Here is a 21478-nt window from a genome sequence, read left to right as displayed (position 1 = left end):
AATTTTTTAAATCGCTGAGCTGTGCCCTTGAGACTTGTGCACATCACTGTATGAAAGTTTATCTCAACAAAAAGAGAGAGAAGAGCATAGTGACTTAGAGCTTGGACAGCCTAGGTTCAAATCCCAGATTTGTCACCTCTCAGCTGTGTGACCTTGGGCAGGTCACTTTCCCTCTCTGTGCCTTGTGAGGATTGAGTGAGCTAATACATGTAGAGTGCTTAGAAGAGGGCAGAGCACAGGGTGGGAGTTCAATGAACCATTAGCATCATCGCCTCCCCAGGGACCTCTCCAATATGAGAGGATCCAGAATCTGATTCCCTTCCTCTCCCCTGTTCTGATCCCATGATCCCATCTCCTGGCGAATTCAAGGTGCTCTCACTCTAACCCTTGTGGGGCTACAACTCCATGATTTGATGACTTTGAGATTCCATGACTCCCAAGCTCATGCCAGGCTGAATTCCTGGGGTTCTGTGAATCACCCAGCCACGGGTGCCAGCACAGGGAACACCATCCTGCCCACACCCCGGGTCCACAAAGCAAGCACGACACACACGCGGCTTCTCTGTCCCCACTGATATATTTGATAATTGTCCAGAACCAGAGACGGCGTCAGCCAGGGGGTGACGGGGAGTAAAAAAGAGCCCAGGGAGGGGGCTGGGTGGCAGGGATGAGGAGAGGGAGAGGAACAGACACACACAAAAGAGAGAGAGGAGAGAGGCAGGGGGCGGGGCGGGGCGGGGGCGGGGAGAGAAGCCAGCCAGAGGGGGAAGAGGGGGAGGGAGGCGGGAGATAACTTGAGGGGGCGGGGCCAAGGGGAGAGAGGGCCCCTCCCCCCAGAATACAAAATGAGGGGGACCGGAGTGGGCTGTCCTGGGCTTGGGGGGCAGGGAAGAGACGGGCGATGTGGCGGGGTTGAGGTCAGTAGTAGGTTTCCTTCTCCACCCAACCTGGAGAGACAAAGGAGGAAAGAAACAGACACGAGAGGGAGAGGGGCACAGAGAGAAGCACAAGCAGAGACAGACAGACAGACAGCGGCACAGGAAGAAACGAAAAGGGTCAGAGACACAGGGAAAGACACAGAAAGGAGGAGGCCCAGAGAGCCAGGAAGAGAGAAGAGTTGCAAACAGGGTGGAGAGACGACGCAGGAGGGAGGGGGTTGGGGGGAAACAGAGAGCGAGGTTAGTATCAGTCACACAGCGCTCTCTCGCCTCCCCTTCCAGCTGCCCCGTCCCGTCCCCCCAGCCTCCCCCCTGTACCCAGTTAGACCCTCACCCCCGGGGTTCCTGCGCAGGATGAGTTTGCGGATTTCATCATAGACGAAGATGAGAAAACTGTAGGGGAAGGCACAGAACCACCAGCTGGGCCTGCGGAGACGGAAGAGCAGGAGGGCGTCAGTGTGGGGCGGAGACCGGGGCGGGGGACGGGGGGAGGGGGCACACACAGAGGCAGGGTCCCAGAGGACAGGTGGGGCCACACTGCGAGGATGCTCCCCTGGTCCTTCGTGCCCAAGGTGAGGGGTGCCCGGGCCACGGCTGTGGGCTGGGGTCTGTACAGCGCCCCCGCCCCCCCCCCCCGTGAGGGCGTCCCGCGGGGAAGGCTCCCTGGAGGATCCTGGAGCAGGTGGTACATGGCAGGGGAGGGGGCACTCACTTGAGAGGGTACATGCGAAGGGCCACATCCATGCCGGGGCAGTAGGACAGGAAGGCAGCCAAGGCCGTCTCCTCAAACAACCCGAAGATCAGGATCTTGTTCCTGGAGGCACAGGCAGGGCTGGACCCAGAGAACTCGAGCAGGCACCCCCATCCCACCGAGACAGAGGCTCTGCCAAGGGCAGACGCACAGAGACAGACACGGAGACACACAGAGATGGAGACCGAAAGAGGGAGAGAGCCACAGACGGGTCCAGGGAGATGGTGACACTGAAGTATAAAGACAGAGACAGTGACACACAGGCAGGGGTATGAAAAGATACAGCAGGGAATTCCCTGGCGGTCCAGTGGTTAGGACTCTGCGCTTCCACTGCAGGGTTCCATCTCCGGTGGGGAAACTAAGATCCCACATGCCGTGCGGCCAAAAAAAAAGATAAAGCAGATCTGGAGAGGGACCAGGGACACCGCAGCAGTGTGCACACACACACATAGAGAGAGAGAGAGACAGAGAATCCAAGATAGATGTGACCACTGGAGAGAAAATCAACTCAGAGGCAAAACTGAAACAGACAGACAGACAGACAGACATGGGGCGGGACAGAGAGCAGGCCCGGCGCCCGCGGCCCTCACTTCATGCCCTGCTGGAAGACGGAGTTCCTCCTGGTCTTGCAGATGATCAGGTCAGCCCACTGCACGACCACTATGCTCACGAAGAAGGCCGTGTGGCACGTGAACTCCACCACTTTCCTCTGCTCGTAGGTCTGCAAGGGCGATGACGTGTGTGCCGGTCGGCGGTCAGTGTGGCCGCAGCCCCAGGCCCCACCCCAGGCCCACGTGCTCCTTGTCTGCGCCCCTGCGTGGGACCCCAGGGCAAAGCGGGGACTCTGTCCAGATGGGATCCCCTAAGGGGCGTGTCTTCCCTCTGTAGCTCAGAGCCCGGCGGGAAGAGTCAGGAAATGTACAAGGAATGAGAGAGGGTATTGGTGACCTCGGTTGTGGACCAGAGATCCTGGGGGCCTCCTGAGGGGACACCGGCTGGGCTTTGAAGGCACAGACAGAGATGGGGAAGAGGGCAGCAAAGGCATCTCGCCTGGTGGGGCAGAGAGCATGGCCGGTGGCCAGGACCGTGATGGGCTGGGGCAAGAGCGCCAGGAGGCCCCTTGTGTCTGGCGAGGATCTTGATGCCGCCCCTGGGGCAGAGGGACCATCACAGGAAGCTGCCCCTGCATGGTTGGGACGGCTCGCCCCAGCCCAGGATGCTGTGGGCAGGGACCCCGCCTGGGAGGTCCCAGGCCATGCTGTGGGACCCAGCGCTACGCACCCACTGCTGCCCGTAACTGTCCTCCAGGTCGTTGACGGTGCGGTCATCCCAGTTCAGCCGGATGCCCACCAGGTTGCCAGGCAAGAAGCCATTTTCTGCCAGGATCACAAAGTAGGAGAAGAAGCCACCAAGAGCCTGGATCATTCCTGGGGGAGGAGAGAAGGGAGATGAGGAGAGGCTCAGGTGGGGCAGGCAGCCAGCCCAGGGCACCTCTGAGGCCCCTTGAGACCCACACGGCAAGGATGGCAAGCTACCCGGTCCTCTTGCCTGACATCATCTGGGGCTGAGCTCCCAGAGGGCCATCTGAGGGTGCCCCCTGGTGGTGAGCCCCTGAGATTGGCCCCCTGGAGCAGGAACCTTGGAGACGGGGCTCTCCTGAGGGGAGAACCTGGAGGCTCCCTCCCACCTGAGCCAGGCCACCTGGACGTCAGGAAACCCCTGAGGACCCCCTAGGCAGGAATGGCCTCCCTAGACCTCTGACCACCGCCACCAAGCCTCTGCTTCCTGGGACACTCCCAGCTACAGGGCGCTCAGCACCTGTAAGACTGCACACCTCACCTCCAGCAAAGATGGAGGAGAAGGCAAGGGGGCGTGGGGCTCACTCCTGCCCTCAGAGAGCTCACAGGCTGACTGGTCCTTCCCATCACGGTGGCGGGTGGAGCAGTGGAGTGGCCATCCTGGGGCCAGCCCTGATCTGCCACTCAGTATCCCATGTGCTCCCCGGGTGCAGCCCCGGGCCTTTCCTCCACCTGTGCCAGCCCCACCTTGGTGACCACCACCCATCTGTAAGTCACTCCTTCCAAACCTCCAGCACCAGGTCCTACTTTTCACTCCACTCATTCCGCACAAGGTTTCTGAGCACCCACGGTGGGCCAGGCACTGGGCATCCAGCCATAAGTGAGGCGGGGTCCCCAGGTCCTCACCGATCTGTCCGTAGGCCATGCTGATGAGTCTCTCATTGACCAGCTTGTCAGTGCGTGGGTTCCTGGGCTGTCTCTTCATGATGTCACTCTCGGCAGCCTCGTACGCCAGCGAGATGGCAGGGACCTGGGCAGGAGAGGCCGGTAAGTCGGGGAGGGTGGGGAAACCTACCCTCCTGGAGCCTGGGGGTGGCCGGGGCCTCACCATGTCAGTGCCCAGGTCAATGCAGAGGATGGTGATGGTGCCCAGAGGCAGTGGGATGTTGGCCATGATGAACAGCAGGAAGGGCGTGATCTCGGGGATGTTGCTGGTCAGGGTGTAGGCGATGGACTTCTTCAGGTTGTCGAAGATCAGGCGGCCTGTTGGCAGGGGCAGGCTCAGACCTCGGCACCCATGCCAGGGCACCCTAGTCCCTCCGCCCCTTCCCTGCCCGGTCCACGCATCCTTTCTAATCCATCCCCCCACCGCCTGCCTTTCCATACAGATGCCCAACCATGTTGCCCCTGTTCAAACATTCTCAAAATACAACCACTTCGGAAGACTGCTTGGTAGTTTCTTTTCTTTTTTTTCTTTTTTTGGCCGCACAGTGTGGCTAGCGGGATCTTAGTTCCCCAACCGGGGATCAAACCAGCGCCCTTGGCAGCGAAAGCATGGAGTCCTAACCACTGGACCACCAGGGAACTCCCAGCAGTTTCTGTTAAAAGTTAAACATCCCTGCCTTATTGACCCAGCAATCCTCATCTTAGGTTTATACGCAAGAGAAATGAGTGTTTATGTCCACCAAAAAGCAAGTACAAGAATGTTCACCATGGCATTAGTTATAATAGCCCAAAACCAGAACTGACCCGCTGGCCATCAGTAGGTGAGTGGATAAGTAAACTGTGGTCCGTCCATACAAAGGAATACCACCCGGCGAGAAAAAGGAACGAGCTACTGACACCCCCAACTCCATGGATGAATCTCACTGAGGTTATGATGAGTGAAAAAAAGCCAGACACAGAAGCATTCGTATCACATGATTCCATTTGGAAGAGGCTGGAAACGAACCCATGGTGCTGAAGGTCAGGATAGTGGTTATTTCTGGGAGGGGGGATATAGACTGGAGGGGACCTGATAGAACCCTAACGGGAGGCTGGAAGTGTTCTCTATCTTGATGGGGGTCCGGTGGTTGTGTGGGTGTGTGCGTGCATAAAAAGTCACGGAGCTGCCTGACTTTGTGTGAATGCCATATCCCAATAAAGATTCCAGCAGTACAGTGTGTATAAAGTAAAAAGAAACTAAAGATGAACCCAGCCAGCCCCTCCCTCCACCTTCCCCCGTGTGCTGAGATGAGCAACAAGGTGTGTCACTAAGAAGGCACAGAGGACTTCCCTGGCGGTCCAGTGGTTAAGACTCCACACTTCCACTGCAGGGGGCGTGGGTTTGATCCCTGGTCAGGGAACTCAGATCCCGCAAACTGTGCGGCGCGGCCAAAAAATAAATAAATAAATAGGTAGGACCCCATCTATCACAGCACCCTGCTGGTTTTCTTCCTAGCACTTGTCACAATATGTAATTATGTTTGTTATGCTACAATTTGTTTGTTAACTTGCAGAAGGCTGTCTCGCCCAGCTCCTTGAGGGCAAGGACCCATGTCTGCTCTGCTCACAGGTGTATCTCCAGCCCCCGGCACCATACACAAGGTAAGGGGCCCAATAAATGTCTGGGCGGCGTGAACGCCTCTGTGAGTGTGTGCTCTGCAGGTGCACGGAGGATGTCTTGGGGATGAGAAAGGGTTAACCATGTGTCCTCTGGGCCACAGGAGACAAGGGATAAGGGCATTGAACCTGACACTGTAGGCTCAGCTTTTACCGTTTGAATTCTCTCTTATCATGAGTTATTTTTTACACTGGGGACATTTCAAACAGGAGAGAGAGACTGGAAGAAAATGCAGCACAGCATGAACAGTGATTATTTCTGGATGGTAAGATTATGGGTGATTCCAATTTGCTTCTTAATGCTTTTCTACATTTTCTATAATTATCATGAATTACTTTGATAATCAGAATAAAACTGAATGTGAACAAGCCCCGTCTGTGGCCGCATCCAGGCCCGTCAGGAGGTGATGCCCGGCAGCCCCGCCTGAGACCTTGAGGCCTTGCCTCTGTCTGCAACTCCCTTCGCTGGCACTTTTCTACGTGAAAATTCCCACATGGCCCTAGGGACTTGGCACAGGCCAGCCCTGTCCGCTGGGGGAGGCTTCCTTGGCCCCTGACTCCAGGGTGGGTGAGGGGCCTCTTCAGGGCTCCCTCAGGACCCTCTGCTTCCCTGAGGTTGTACTTATGAGTATTTTTTTTAAAGACTTTTTTGATGTGGACCATTTTTAAAGTCTTTATTGAATTTATTACAGTATTGCTTCTGTTTTCTGTTTTGGTGTTTTGGCCCTGAGGCATGTGGGATCCCAGCCCCCCAACCAGGGATCGAACCCGCACCTCCTGCATTGGAAGGCGAAGTGTTAACCACTGGACTGCCAGGGAAATCCCTATGAGTATTGTTTTTTAATGCTTCCGAATGTGCCTTGCCCACCAGACTGGGCCTGTGCTGGGCGACACTGGGACCCAGAAATGCGTTGGCTGAGTCCTGCCCCCAGGGAGCCCCCAACTCCGCAGGGGAAGAAAACTGAAAAGGACAAGCTCAGGCTCTGCCAGGGGCCTGGTGGGATTCTGTGGTCTCCTGCCGTGCATCTGCTGCAGCCCTGGCCTGTCCCCTCCCCCTTCTCGGGCTTCATGCAGGGACCCCAGTCTCCAGGGCCACCTGGGCCAACTCACTCACCCTCCTCCACACCCGTGACAATGGAGGCAAAGTTGTCATCCAGCAGAATCATGTCTGCTGCCTGTTTGGAGACGTCAGAGCCGGCAATGCCCATGGCCACCCCGATGTCAGCCTTCTTCAGGGCGGGGGAGTCGTTCACGCCATCCCCAGTCACAGCCACGATGGCTCCCTGGAGGGAGAGAGGGTGAGGATGACGCCCAGAGGCCTGGCCCCAAACCCTCTTCTCAGCAAGGACCCCGGAGTCCAGACCCCCGGCCCCCTCCTCCGAGGGACCCCAGCCCGAGCCCACCTGTCTCTGACAGCCCTCCACAATGATGAGCTTCTGTTGGGGGGAAGTGCGGGCGAAGACGATCTCAGTGTGGTTCTGCAGGATCTCGTCGATTTGCTCAGAGGTGAAGTCCTTGAGGTCGGTGCCATGGATCACACAGGCCTTGGCATCCCTGGGAAGAGCAGAGAGTGTTCAGGACATGTGGGGCAGTGACACCTGTTGGACAGACTCACAGACAGGAGAGACAGAGGACCAGGCTCTGAGAGAGGGACAAGGGCTCTGGGGATCAGAGATGAAAGGGAAAGAGGGGAGGAGGGGGCTGCAGTAGGAGGGATGGAGGGCAGACCTCAGGAAGAACCTTGGGACACTGGACTTAGAGGAACAGAGATATGCAGGCAACTAGGAAATAGAGACAGACACAGAGAGACATGAGGGTGGGAAAGCTAAGGAAGTCAGAACAGAGATGAGAGACAGAGAGAGACAGAGACAAAGACATAAAAGAGAGATGGGAAGAGAGAATGACGGACGCAGAAATAAGGGGTCTCATAGAATCCTCTCAGATGTGAATTACTAGCAGCCCATTTTAGAGAGGAGGAAACTGAGGCACAGAGAGGCTACGTGACTTGCCCAAGGTCACACAGCTCATGTGTGGCAAAGCTGGGATGCGAACCTACCCCTTGCTAACCCCATGCAGCTGCAACACCAGGCTGCCCATCCTCACGATGGAAGAGGAACAGAACCCAGATGCTGAGTCAACAGAGGAGGCCCAGGAGGAGGGGGACCCGCAGTCCCAGAGGGACCTGAGCTGGGCAGGGCGGGGCTCACCGGGGGTTGACCTGGCTGACGGGAATGTTGAGCCGGGCGGCGATGTCCTCCACGGTCTCGTTGCCCTCGGAGATGATGCCCACGCCCTTGGCAATGGCCTTTGCCGTGATGGGGTGATCGCCCGTGACCATGATGACCTGCGGGCATCATGTGCAAACGGTCCAGCCTCACCGTTGGCCGCTGGGGCCCTGGCCCTGCCTCCCCTGCTGCCCCGGGCCACACCTTGATGCCCGCGCTGCGGCACTTGCCCACCGCGTCAGGGACGGCTGCCCGGGGAGGGTCGATCATCGACATGAGGCCCACGAAGCAGAGGTTGTCGGTGGTGAAGTTCACATCGTCACAGTCGAAGGCAAAGCCCTTAGGGAACTGCTCCTCGGGCAGGTAGTAATGGCAGAAACCTGGTGCAGGGAGAGGGGCACAGGGGCTCCAGCCTTGGTCCTCCCTGCCTCCTGCCCACAGCTCCCGGTCCCGGCAGTCAGGCTCCCTAGTTGGCCAGACAGTCAGTCAACACGCATGTCTGAAAGACGCCTTCCTGTCTCATTCATTCATTCATTCATTCATTCATGGTGCATTCTGGGAGGCCCTATTCTGAGCCAGGCTCTGGGCAGCCTCACATCCCTCCTTACCCTCAAGGGGCCCCCAGAGCTGGCCCAGCCCCTGCCCCAACTTGGCCCCACCCTTGGTGCGCACCAAGCACGCGCTCGCCCAGGCCCCCGAGCTCGAGGTAGGCGTTCTGGAAAGCCTCCTTCATCTCCTCGTCCAGCGGCTGCTCCTTGCCCTGCAGCAGGATGGTGGAGCAGCGGTCCAGGATGCGCTCGGGGGCGCCCTTCATCACCAGCAGGTACCGGTTGTCATTGGGGTCCTCGGTCTCGTGGATGGAGAGCTGTGGACAGGGCAGAGGGCGGCCGCGCCTGAGCCTCACAGCGAGGGACCCGGAGGCTGCCCTGCACCCAGCTGGGGAAGAGGACCCCCCCCCTGCCGCCCCATCCAGAGCCACGGGTGCCAGGACAGACCACCGCCAGGCTCCCCCAGAGGGCACTGCCCAAATCTCTCTACCCGAGAGATCTTCATCTGTTTCTCGGGCTCTCTCACAGAGACCTCTGCTCATCCCTGCCCATTTCTGTCTCTCCGTCTCGCAGATATTTCTTCCCCTCTGTGTCTCTCTCACAGAAATCTCAGGGGTCCTTAGGATATGTGCTTCTCTCTCTGCCTTGCCCGACAACCTCTCATCCTGTACCTGACCCATCACCGAATCTGGTCAGCTCACCCCTGAAGTACCCGGATTCTGACCTCTTCTCACCTCCTCTGCCCTCCCATCCGGCCACCACCGTGTGTCATGAAATATCACAGCAGCCTCCACACTGAGTCCCTGTTTCTGCCCTCCCCTCCCCATAATATTTCCTCCCCATGGCAGCCAGAAGGAGCCTTTAAAATATGAGAGTCACGGGATTTCACTGGTGGCCTGGCGGCTAAGACTCCGCACTCCCAATGCAGGGGGCCTGGGTTCGATCCCTGATCAGGGAACTAGATCCCACATGTTGCAACTAAGAGTTCGCATGCTGCAACTAAAGATCCCTCACGAGGCAACGAAGATCCTGTGTGCCACAGCTAAGACTCGGCACAGCCAAATAAATAAATATTTTAAAAACAATATGAGAGTCAGTGAAAAATGGTGCAGCCACTTTGGAAAACAGTCTCTGGCAGTCCCCCAAAAGGTTAAACAGAGTTACCACATAAGCCAGCAATTCCCAGATATATACCCAAGAGACATGCAAACGATGTCCACACAAAAACTTGGAGGCGAATGTTCACAGCAGCATTATTCATAGTAGCCAAAGGGTGCAAATAACCCAAATGTCCATTGGCAGATGAATGGATAGACAAAATGTGGTCTATCCATACAATGCAAAATTATTCAGCCATAAAAAGGAATGAAGCACTGATATGTGCTACAACATGGAGGAACCTTGAAAACATCATGCTAAGTGAAAGAAGCCAGACATCAAAAAACACATATCGTATGATTCTGTTTATATGAAGTGTCCAGAATAGGCAAGTGCATAGAGACAGAACGTAGATTAGTGGTTGCTTAGGGCTCGGGGAGACGGGGGGAGGTAGGGGTATAAAGCCGAGGAGTGTGAGGTTGCTTTTTGAGGTGACGGAAATGCTCTAAAACTGACTGGGTAGGGACTTCCCTGGTGGTCCAGTGGGTAAGACTCTGAGCTCCCAATGCAGGGGGCCCGGGTTCGATCCCTGGTCAGGGAACTAGATCCCACGTGCATGCAGCAACTAAAGATCCCGCATGCCGCAACTAAGACCCGGAGCAGCCAAAATAAATGAATAAATAAATAAATATTTTTTAAAAACCTGACTGGGCAGATGATAGCACGTATCGGTGAATATACTAAAACTATTGAATTATGCACATTAAATGGGTGAGCTATGGTGTGTGAACTGTATCTCTCAATAAAGCAGTTTTTATAAATGTGAGTCAGGTCCCATCTTGCCTCTGCTCGGTGGCTCATGTCCCCCTGAGGGTCACACCCAAGTCGTGTCCACAAGGCCCTACGGGACCTGACCCAGCACCCACTGCCCTCCCCTCCCACCACGTTTCCTGGCTTGACATTGCCTGGCTATTCAGTACATCAACACACTCCTTCGTCAAGACCTTTGCACACGCTGTGCCCGCTGCCCCCAGACACCTGCAGGGCTCCCTCCCTCAGCATGGTGACTGGCTGACATATTCCAAATTTCCTAATGCTCTCATCCTTTGTCATTGTCTGTCTCCTGGCACTAGAGCATAAGTTCCGTGAGAGGAGGGACTTCCCTGCCATCTGTATCCCCAGCACCTAACACAAGTGCCTCTGACATGTAGTTGCTGCTCAAAAAAATATTTGTTGAATGGATGAATGAGATCTCCGGCTGGTTCCCGCTCTGCTGCAGGAAGACGTTTACTCCCCTGCCGCTCACTCCAACAGAGATATTGCTCTCACTGCCGGGTCTGTGTTCCTCTCCCCACTGGGTGGGTACTCTTGGGCTTATTTTACAGATGGGGAAACCAAGGCTCTGGGAAAGTTAATAACTTGCCCAAAGCAGGAGGGCAGCGGGGCAGAGCTGACTGCTTTTCGGGCGTCGTAGAGAAAGTGAGATCCACGGGGCTTCCCTGGTGGTGCAGTGGTTGAGAATCTGCCTGCCAATGCAGGGGACACGGGTTCGAGCCCTGGTTTGGGAAGATCCCACATGCCGCGGAGCAACTAGGCCCGTGAGCCACAACTACTGAGCCTGCGCGTCTGGAGCCTGTGCTCCGCAACAAGAGAGGCCGCGACAGTGAGAGGCCCGCGCACCGCGATGAAGAGTGGTCCCCGCTCGCCGCAACTAGAGAAAGCCCTCGCACAGAAACGAAGACCCAACACAGCCAAAAATAAAAAATAAATAAATTAATTAAATAAATTAAAAAAAGAAAAGAAAGTGAGATCCAGGCTGACTCTCCCGGAGAGCCCAGGGTACCTGGTATTTGTTGGTGGAGTTGAAGGGGATCTCAGCCACTTTCTTATTGCGTTCACGCATCAGCTTCACGGAGCCGGAGGACAACTCGATGCACTTGAGCAGGGCAGACTCGGAGGCATCGCCGGCCACATCCCTCTGTGGGGAGAGGGGGCTGTCAGAGCAGAGCAGCACGGGGCAGGCAGGGGCCAAGCTGAGGCGAGCGGGAGGCCAGACCCACCTTGAGCACAGGGATGTTGTCCTGACCCCCCTTGAAGACAGCACGGTTGCAGAGTCCAGCAATGTGAGACAGGGCCACCCAGGTGTGCGAGCTCTTGTCAAATGAAGTCCCTGAGAAAGGTACGAGTGAGGGCTGGGGGGTGTCCGGGAGCCAGGCGCCCTCGGTCCTGCCTGGGCCCCACCCTCACCTGACTGGTCCTCAGTGGTGTCGGCCTCGTGGATCTGGTTGTCGAACCACATGTGGGCGACCGTCATGCGGTTCTGGGTGAGGGTCCCTGTCTTGTCCGAGCAGATGGTGGATGTGGAGCCCAGGGTCTCTACAGCCTCTAGGTTTTTCACAAGGCAGTTCTTCCGAGCCATGCGCTTGGCGGTCAGGGTCAGACACACCTGGGGTGTATGCAAGGGCAGGGGAGTTACAGGTAGAGTCAGGCGGTGGAGTTGGGCCAGCAACACAACTGCCAACAACCCAACTGCCCAGCCCAGAGAGAATCCTGGGCAAAGAATGGGGTGTCGCCCAGCCACTCCACCCAAGGTATAGACCCACAAAAATGGGCTCAGATGCACCCCAAAGAAATATACTAGAATGTTCATAGCAGCAACATAATAGTTCCAAACTGCAAACAACCCAAATGTCCACTAACAGCAGTAGGGACAAATAAATTGGGGAATAAAAGATGGAAATACTATACAGCGGTGAAAAAGAACAAGCAACCGCTGCCTACAACTGCACGGGTGAAATTCAAAAACATAGTGTTCAGCGAAAAACGAGCCAGAAACAAGAGCTCCTGCTGAATGATTCCACTAATGTGAAGTACAAAAGCTACACTGTTTGAAGCCAGTCTATCCTAGGGTAACCCTGGGGTTGGAGGGGAGGGGCTGAACAGGTCTTGAGGGGGCTTCTGGGGAACTAGATCTGGGTGCAGCTGACCTGGGGTGTGTTCAGTTGCCTCCAGCTCATCAGGCAGTACCTTCATACGTGCAACTCTTGTTTGTATAGTGTAGGTCAATAAAAGGCCTTTGACTTAGAGTAGCTTTGAATATGCTAATATGGAAAACTTTGCAGGATCTATTAAGTAAAAGCATCAAGGAGAAGAATAGTATTCCTAGGATGGTCCCTTCTGTGTACCCTGAAAACAATTACTACACATGTGGCAATATGCCCACCGTTGCCGGGAACAGCGCAGAGAGCCTGCTACTGGAGGGGGTTGAGGGCTGGGCAGTGGGTCGGGACTGTTATTTTATTTTTTACCTATTTTAATCTATTCTTTAGACTTTTTACCACGAGGTTGTGCTTCTTAATTCTGTAAGGTAACTTCAAAAATGATAGGGTTGTTAGCCCTTTCTGACTGGCAGTGTTTCTCAAGATTCTTTGTTGATTTTTTTTTTTTTTTTTGGGTCATGCCTCTCAGCTTGTGGGATCTTAGTTCTCCACCAGGTATTGAACCCGGGGGCCCTCAGCAGTGAAAGCGCGGAGTCCTAACCGCTGGACCGCCAGGGGATTCCCTGTTAGTTTGTTTTGTCAGTGAGGCCCTCTGAGCCCCAGGACCCTCCTCATTCAACAACTGGCAGGCTTGGCCCTTGATGTCCAAGTTGCAATCAAGACTGTTGCCATCGGGCCCCAGCCCCCTCCTCCCTCAGACCCGAAGGTCCGGGCCTTACAGTGACAGTGGCCAGCAGGCCCTCTGGGACGTTGGCCACGATGATGCCGATGAGGAAGATGACAGCCTCGAGCCAGGTGTATCCGAGAATGAGGGAGAGGATGAAGAAGGAGACGCCCAGGAAGACAGCCACGCCAGTGATGAGTTGGATAAAGTGCTCGATCTCAATGGCGATGGGCGTCTTGCCCACCTCCAGCCCGGAAGCCAGAGTGGCGATGCGGCCCATGACGGTGCGGTCACCCGTGGCCACCACCACGCCCCGAGCTGTGCCTGTGGGGTCAGCGGGGACTGGGCTGAGACTCGGCGAGCTTCAGAGGGACCCCGAGCCCCTGAGGCACGACAATCTATCTGGACGAGCCCGGCCCCACCTGGGTGTCCGAACCACCCCTCCCCCCTGCCTCACCTTCCACGCAGTTGGTGGAAAAGAAGGTGATGTTCCGAGTCTCCAAGGGGTTGTCGTGAGTGCAGTCGGGGGAGCGGGTCTGGGGCTCTGATTCGCCAGTCAGGGAAGAGTTGTCCACCTGGGGACACAGGAGACAGGTGTCAGCCCCGGGCCTGGGGTCAAGGGGCATTTGTCCAGAGGAGATGTCAAGATTTTTGTTTGTTCGTTTGTTTTGTTAATGAGGCTGAAGGCTGTGTCCCTGGAAGTCACAGCTAGAAGTCTGGGTGCCTGTGTCTGGGAGGACAGAGGTTGGGCTCTTGAAGCTGGGGACGGTACACGGCTTCTTGCCAGGGCCTAAGGTACCTGTAGGTCTGAGGGAGGAGGGGGCCTGGACTGCAGGGTCCTGGGGGAGGAGGGGGCCGGGGGCCTGAACTCCTGGGTCCTGGGGGAGGAAGGGATGGGGGCCTGGACTCCTGGGCCACTCCAGGAAGGGCAGAGCTGGGCCCCAGGCCCCTGGCCCACCTTGCAGCCGTGGGCTGAGATGATGCGCAGGTCGGCTGGGACTCGGTCTCCGCCCTTGATCTCCACAAGGTCCCCGACCACCACCTCCTCAGCATTTACCTGCATCTTCTCACCTTCCCGGATCACCAGGGCTTGCTGGGGGTAGAATGGAGAAGAGTCACCTCCCTGACTCCCTCTACCTGGGGTCACTCGGCATAGCCTTGCCCCCCCGTTCACCCCCATCTGGCCCCTTCCTGGGTACCCCTCACCTGGGGAACCATGTTCTTGAAGGATTCCATGATCTTGGAGCTCTTGGCTTCCTGGTAGTAGGAGAAGCAGCCGGTGATGATGACCACGGCCGCCAGCACGATGCCCAGGTACAGCTGTGGGGAGATGCAGGGTCACAGCCCCCCCTGGAGCAACTCCCCACCATCCCCATCCCGAGGTTTGTGGAACCTGGGAAGAGAGCTTTGAGTCATTGGGGGTCTGTATTTGTATGTCTGACCTCAGGTTGTATCCATTTGAGGGTCTGTGTCTCTGTCTGCCTGTCCATGTTTGAGTCCCTCTTTCTTTCTTTTTTTTAAATGTTTGTTGTTTATGTATTTATTTACCTCTCTCTCTATCTATTTGTTTATTTATTGGCCGTTCCCTGACCAGGGATCGAACCCGGGCCCTCGGCAGTGAAAGCACGGAGTCCTAACCACTGGACCGCCAGGGAATTCCCCTGAGTCCCTCTTTCTGAACATAGGTGTGTTTGAGCCTCTGAGTCTGTCCATCTCTCTATTTTGTGGGTTTGTCTGTCTTTCTGCCTGTGTCAGAGAATCTGTGTGTACGCTATTCTCTGTCCATGTGTCTGTCTGTGTTAAAGTCAATGTGTCTGTCTGCCTGCATGCCTGGCTTTAAATGTACGAGACTGTTTGTGTTTGAGTCTCTGTATGTGGATCTCTGTCTCTGTCTCTCTCTGTTGGTCTGGGTAGGTCTGAGACTCTGAGTCTGTCTGTTTGCCTGTTTAGGTTTTAATTTCTGAGAATACTGTCTATACTTGATTCTCACATCTCTCTGTCTGTCACCAGGTTATGCCTGAAACTCTCTGTGTGTTTGATTTCCTATGTCTGTCTGTCAGTAAATGTCTGTGTCTGTCTGTGCCTATGTGTCTGAACTAGATGGCCGTGTTTGAATCTGTGTACAAGTGTGACTGTCTGCACCGACTCTCTGCACTGTTGTATATATGTGCACGTGTGCACGTGTGTGTGTGAGGATCTCCATGTAGTCAGAATGTGCGTCTGTGTTTATGGGCATCGTGTCTGTTGAGACTGTGTGATCCCGTGTGTTGCGAGGATGGGTCCTGACAAATCAGCAGGTGCTTGTGCCTGGGTCTCTATGTGAGCTCTCTCACTGTTTGAGCATCTTTCAGGCCATGACCCCCGGCTGGTGTCTATCCTCAAGGCCGCTGAGGTCACACAGCTTTGGGATGGACCCCCAACTCACACTTATAACTGTGTGACCTTGGGCAAGTTACTTGGCCTTTTTTTTTTTTTTTTTTTTTTTGGTCAAGCCATGAAGCTTGTGGAATCTTAGTTCCCTGGCCAGGAATCGAACCCGTGCCCACTGCAGTGGAAGCATGGAGTCCTAACCACTGGACCACCAGGGAAGTCCCATACTATGCCTTTCTGAGTCCCAGTTTTCCTCATAGCTTCTCTGGTTCTCTCACTGGGTGACTGTGAAAGTTAGATGAGAAAAAGTTGGAGGCTGGGCTTTGAAAAGTCTAAAGGGAGAAGTGGGGTGTGCATATGTGTCCCTACATGTATGAGCCCTTGGGCACGGCAGGGTGGAGGGCACTCACGTTGTCGCCAGAAGGATCGTCCTCGGTGCCTGCCTGGATGCCGTAGGCCAGGAAGCAGAGGATGGCCCCGATCCACAGCAGGATTGAGAAGCCCCCAAAGAGCTGGCGGCAGAACTTGACCCACTCTGGGGTGGTGGGCGGCGGCGTGAGCGCGTTAGGCCCATCGCGGGCCAGGATCTCCTGGGCTTTGCTGTGGGTCAGACCCTAGGGGACACAGGGCTCACACAGAACCCTCCCGGAGCAACCCTGGCACCCCCAACACTTCCCGAGTGCCCCCAGGCACCCAAGGGTCAGGGCTTCCCATCCCCTCCCACCTCGGACCCTTCTCCCTCCGGCCCGGCCCCACCTGCACACAGTCGGTGTTGTATTTCCGGCAGACCTCTTCCACTGACATCTTGTGCTCTGTCTGAGGAACAGGAGTTTGGGGGGATCGGGTGAGCGAGGAGGCCTGGCAGGGGTGGGTGGGGCCTGCCCTGCGTGGGTGCAGAGGGTGGGACTTACCATAGCCACCTCCTTTTTGAGGTCATCCAGGTCCCGGCGGTCTTTGGTGCCCTTGCTCTTCTTGGGCGAGCCCTTGTCATCTTTCTTGTCCTGCGAGGTGGCGACACGATAGCTGTCAGAGCCACCAGACTGCGGGCGAGAAGGGGTTACAAGGGGACACCAGCCCTGCGTCTGTGCAGCTGCGTCTCTGGGCAGGGGCTGGCTCTGGGGGCTCAGTCTGTCTCTGCCCTGCAGCTCTGGGTATCTCTGAGAACCCCTGGGTCTCATCTCTTCCTACTGGCCTCTCCGTCTCTGGCTCCATGTATCTCTGGGTCTCTGTCCCTGAGAGTCTCCATCTGGGTCTGTCTGTGCCTCTCTCTCTCTCTCTGTAGGTCTCTCCTTTTCAGTCTCCATGTGTCTTTTTATCTCTTTGTGTCTTTTTCTCCCTCTCCCTGGGCACTTAGTCTGTCTCTTGCTAGGTCTGTCTGTCTCTCGCTACCTCTGTCTCTCTCTCTCGATCTGTCTCTCCAGGTCTCTGTTTGTGCCTCTCTGTCTTATTCTGTTTTATCTCTGTCTCCTTGTACCTCTTTATCTCTCCTTCTCTTCATGTGTGTGTATCTCTGTCTCTCTGTGGCTGTTTCTCTGATCTCTCTCTCCCTCATCACTTCATATTGTCCGTCTCTCTCTCTCTCTCTCTCTGTCTCTGCGTCTGTGCGTGTCTCTCTTTGATTTTGGTCTCTCTCTGATCTCTGGCTCTTTATGTTTTCCATCTCATACAATATCTGTTTCTATCTCTTGAACTCTCTCTCCCTGAGTCTGGCTGAGACTGTCTCTCTGGGTTCTCTCTGGGTTCCTATCTCTTTCCAAGTTGGTGTGCGGGGATCTCAGACTGTCTCCGAGTGTCTGTATTTTCTGTCTGTATCTTTCTCCATCCTTATCTCTGCTTCTCTCTGATTTCATCTCTCGAGGTACCTCCTTTTCTGTAATGCTTGGTGTGTCTCTCCCTAACCGTCTCTACTGTTTCAACAATCTTGTTTGTCTAGCTCTCACGATCTCGCTCTGCCATCTTCCTCTCTATCCCTGCATCTCTCCCTCTCCGAGTCCATCTCGGCATCTCTGTCCTTCCAGCTGAAGGTCTCCCCATATATCACTCTCCCTGTCTTTTCTGCCTGGCTCTTTTTCTGGGCCTCTCTCCCCAACCCCGTGGATGTCTCTGTCTCTCAAAGGACCCAGCAAATCTTGGGAGACCCCACAGGCCTGGCAGGAAGGGGGAGGAAAGTCACAGCTGGGACCAACGCCTGGGAGGCAGCCTACTGTGCACGGGGATGGTGGCCTGACTGGACATGCAGCCAGTCCTGAGGCCCTTGACTGACAAGCTGTGGGCCTAGACTCTCTCCTGGGGGCTGGTGGGAGCCATGGATAGGTTTGGACAAGGGGTTGGCATGGTTAGGCCTCTGGAGGACAGACTAGGAGCTGGCTGGGATTTGGGGTGCAGAACAGCAAGAGGCAAAAGCCCCCGGGCTTGGCTTGAACTGGATGTAGCGTGAGGGGGAGTGACTGAGGTTCCAGTTTGGGGACCTGGGCTGATGGGGAAGGCAGTGTCCTTGGAGGCTGGCAGGAGGGGTGGGGTGAGACCGGGTGCTGGTAGAGGAGCGCTGACTGATCCTATGGGTCCAGGGCCAAGCTGGGATCCCAGGCTCAGTGCAGCTCAGCGCTAATCCCCTCGTGACCTTGTAGAGGGTTGAGCTGCCTGCTGTCTGCCCCCAGACTGGGAGGCTGAGCCTGGGAGGCTACTGCAGCCTGGAGGCCTGGGAGCCTGGGTTTCAGGGGGTGGGAGGGAGGCTTGGCCCTGGGCCAGCCCTGCAGCAGCACTGCGTCTGACATGGAACATGGAGGCTTGGGGGACAGGGAGGACACTCTTCCACCCACAGCTTCAGGAGGGGTCTCAGCCTCCACGGAGGGGCAGACCCAAGGATGGAGAGAGTGGAGATATAAGGTCATGGGCACAAGTTAGAGAAATAAGAGGAAGGCAGGAGAGGAAAGAGATGGAGGCCTGGAAGGCAGGAGAGGAGAAGTTGGGAAGAAAACCAGCTGCCCACCCCTGAAACCTCAGGGAAGGCTGGGGAGCTGATGCTTGGGTCCCTATGAGGCCTAGGGGTGGGTTCCTGGACTCCTGGGTCTGAGGGAGGAGGGTCTGGGGGCCCTGGACTCCTGGGTCTGAGGGAGGAGGGGCTGGGGGCCCTGGACTCCTGGGTCTGAGGGCGGAGGGGCTGGGGGCCTGGACTCCTGGGTCTGAGGGAAGAGGGGCTGGGGGCCTGGATCCTGGGTCTGAGGGAGGAGGGGCTAGGGGCCCTGGACTCCTGGGTCTGAGGGAGGAGGGGCTGGGGGCCTGGACTCCTGGGTCTGAGGGGGGAGGGGCTGGGGGCCTGGATCCTGGGTCTGAGGGAGGAGGGTCTGGGGGCCCTGGACTCCTGGGTCTGAGGGAGGAGGGGCTGGGGGCCTGGATCCTGGGTCTGAGGGAGGAGGGGCTGGGGGCCTGGACTCCTGGGTCTGAGGGGGGAGGGGCTGGGGGCCCTGGACTCCTGGGTCTGAGGGAAGAGGGGCTGGGGGCCTGGATCCTGGGTCTGAGGGAGGAGGGGCTGGGGGCCTGGACTCCTGGGTCTGAGGGAGGAGGGGCTGGGGGCCTGGACTCCTGGGTCTGAGGGAGGAGGGTCTGGGGGCCCTGGACTCCTGGGTCTGAGGGAGGAGGGGCTGGGATACCCCAGTCCCTGGCAGACAAGCCTTGGCTCCTCCTTGCCCTTGCCATGACCAGACTCCCTTGGGGGCGGGCTTCCATCTGTTCGAGGGGGAGCCGAGGCTTTCCCAGTCAAGGCAGGAGGCCCAGATGGGCGCACTGCAGGGCGGGAGCACCTCTGAGGGTGGGGGACACGCCTGCCTCGCTGCAGCCTGCCTCTGCGGCTCCTCGCCATTTTCCATGCTGTCCGCCTCCCCTGACACCTGCCCAGCTCACGCAGCCTCTGCCCCTCAGCCTGCCTCTCCCTCCCCCTTTCAAGGTGTCTGAGGCCTCATCTCAGCGTCTCTCCCTCGACCTCCCCTTTTGCCCTCTGTCCCCTCCTCCTATCATTCAGGCTGCCTCTGCTTGTCTCTGGATAGGAAATGTCTGTCCTTGGGTCTCCTCATCTCAGCCTCAGTTTCTCTCTTTGTCTCTCCTTGTCTATGTCCCACTCATGTCTCTCTTCATCTTTCCATGTCTCTCTGCCTGTGACTGTCTCTTTGTCTCTATGTCTCTTTTTCTCTGTCTCTTTCGGAGCACCTCTCTCAGTCTCTGCCCATTTCTCTCTGTTTTCTATGTCTCTGCCTCCCATGTCTCTGCCTCCCATGTCTCTGCCTCCCATGTCGAAAGAGTCTCACTTCTCCTCCTGTTCTCACGTCTTTTCCTAAGACCCTCCCGCTCCTTTTTTCTCTAAGGCACTTAGCCCCAGTCCTCTCCTCCAATCTGCCCTCGGCTTCCCCTCCATTTCCACTTACCTGGAAGCCATCACTGACTCCCACATCCCCCTTCTGTCTCCCAGTCCCCTCCCCACCCAGTTCTTCTCTCCTTCTCCCCTCGCCCACCCCAAGCCACAGATCTGCAGCCCCATTCCCCAGCTCCATCCCTGGGCCCATCAGCCCTCATCCACCATCTTTCTCCTCATCCTTCATACTCCCTCTCCATTAGCCTCTCCCATCCCGACCCTCTCTCTCTCTTCATCCCACCCATCCCAGCCCACCCGCCTCCCAACCCCCCACGGCCCCGCCCGACACGCAGGGAGGAATCCAGGGCTGCAGCGGGGGTCAGGTGGTCAGCCAGGGGAGGAGGCAGCATCTGCTGGAGAGACTCACAGACAGACAAGGACACACGGACACAGAGGAAAGGGCATAGCCAGGCATGCACAACCCCTCCCCCCACACACACACGTACTCATTTGCATACATACGCCCTCAGCCAGGCTCTCAGCCTCCCCACCATGGCTCTCCTGCTCCCCCCAGCCCCTGTGTCTGCTCCCCCAGATTAGGAGCTAGACACACACTGCAGCCCCAGGCCACTCCGCATTGCAGAGCAGCACCCCCATCCAGGCCTGGAAGGAGAAAGAGAGGTCATCTGGTGTTCATCCCATAGTCTGGACCTGTCCCCGCCTGGCCAGGGAAGCAGCGGGCTTCAACACCCCCAGACACAAACACCAGCTTTCAGACACACCCAGACACGGTTGCACACATTCAGACACAAACCCGGGCCACACAATCGCAGGCGGACGGTGCTGCAGGGCCTGACAGAGCCAGGAGCACACACACGCACACATGCACACGCACACATACGGCTGGGCAGGCAACCGCACCAGGTCAGGCAGAGGTGCTGAGGGCGGGTCCGTGCCCCGCGGGCCCCGCACACAAAGGACACACCAACATGCGCCACAGACCCCCGCCAAGCCAGGTGGCCCCACGCACACACTCAACCAGAGACAGAACCACACGGACGGGCTGGGTCCGCCGGCTCACAGGTTCCTGAACCCGGGTCCCGCAGAGCAGGGGTCCCAGAGTCCCCGGCCCCCGCAGACACCCAGTCTCACAGGACCCACAATGTCACACACACACACACACACACACACACACACGCATCGCCCGGCCGGCCCGAGCACCTACCCCCATCTTGGCGGCTCCGGGGGACAGGGGCAGGCGGGCGGGGCAGGGGCCGGGGCAGCGGCCTCAGGGTGGGCTCAGGCGCGGGCTCGCGCTGGGGGCCTCTGCAGCGCCCGCGCCTCGGTCCGCGCGTCCGTTCGGCGGTCAGCCCCACTGCACACAGTCTGCGGCGGTCGCCGCCTCCGCCTCCTCATATGCCCGCGCCCGCCGGGGGGCCGGCGCTGGCCAATCAGGGGCGCCGCCGCTCTGATGGACGGCCCGCGGCCCCGCCCCCGGTACTGCAGCTGTCCTCCCCGCCCCCCACCCTCCGCAAAGCGGCGGCGAGGCGGCGAAGGGGGAGCGCTGCGGGAGGCGGAGAACCCGGAGACCCCCGAAATGAGGGACCTGGAAACCCTCACAGTGTGGGGTGTCGGCTCCGA

At 57.2% G+C, this 21478-nt stretch overlaps 1 protein-coding gene across 2 annotated transcripts; it reads right to left on the bottom strand.

The window, feature by feature from the left end:
* Positions 1-799: 799 nt before the first annotated feature.
* ATP1A3 (ATPase Na+/K+ transporting subunit alpha 3) lies at positions 800-21074 on the bottom strand. 2 transcript variants are annotated; one of them, XM_068527406.1, is made up of 23 exons: positions 21063-21074; positions 16404-16493; positions 16249-16308; positions 15903-16106; positions 14329-14442; positions 14081-14215; positions 13580-13697; positions 13178-13446; positions 11707-11905; positions 11520-11629; positions 11303-11437; positions 8486-8678; positions 8018-8193; positions 7796-7932; positions 6992-7142; positions 6703-6871; positions 4096-4250; positions 3894-4017; positions 2971-3116; positions 2280-2410; positions 1651-1752; positions 1273-1364; positions 800-947 (listed from the first exon to the last, which is right to left on the bottom strand). In XM_068527406.1, exons 1-23 carry the CDS (start codon positions 21066-21068, stop codon positions 919-921), a joined length of 3045 nt encoding a protein of 1014 aa, XP_068383507.1. In that variant the 5' UTR covers positions 21069-21074; the 3' UTR covers positions 800-918. The 2 variants fall into 2 exon arrangements, with proteins under 2 accessions (XP_068383507.1, XP_068383508.1); XM_068527407.1 differs by lacking the exons at positions 14329-14442; positions 21063-21074 and having other exon boundaries at positions 16089-16106; positions 16404-16421.
* Positions 21075-21478: the final 404 nt, after the last annotated feature.

Source organism: Eschrichtius robustus, chromosome 19, assembly GCF_028021215.1.
Source record: "Eschrichtius robustus isolate mEscRob2 chromosome 19, mEscRob2.pri, whole genome shotgun sequence".
NCBI classification, from domain to species: Eukaryota; Metazoa; Chordata; class Mammalia; order Artiodactyla; family Eschrichtiidae; genus Eschrichtius; species Eschrichtius robustus.
The sequence above is the reverse complement of the archived record's forward strand: the minus strand, read 5'-3'. Positions and strand labels throughout refer to the sequence as shown.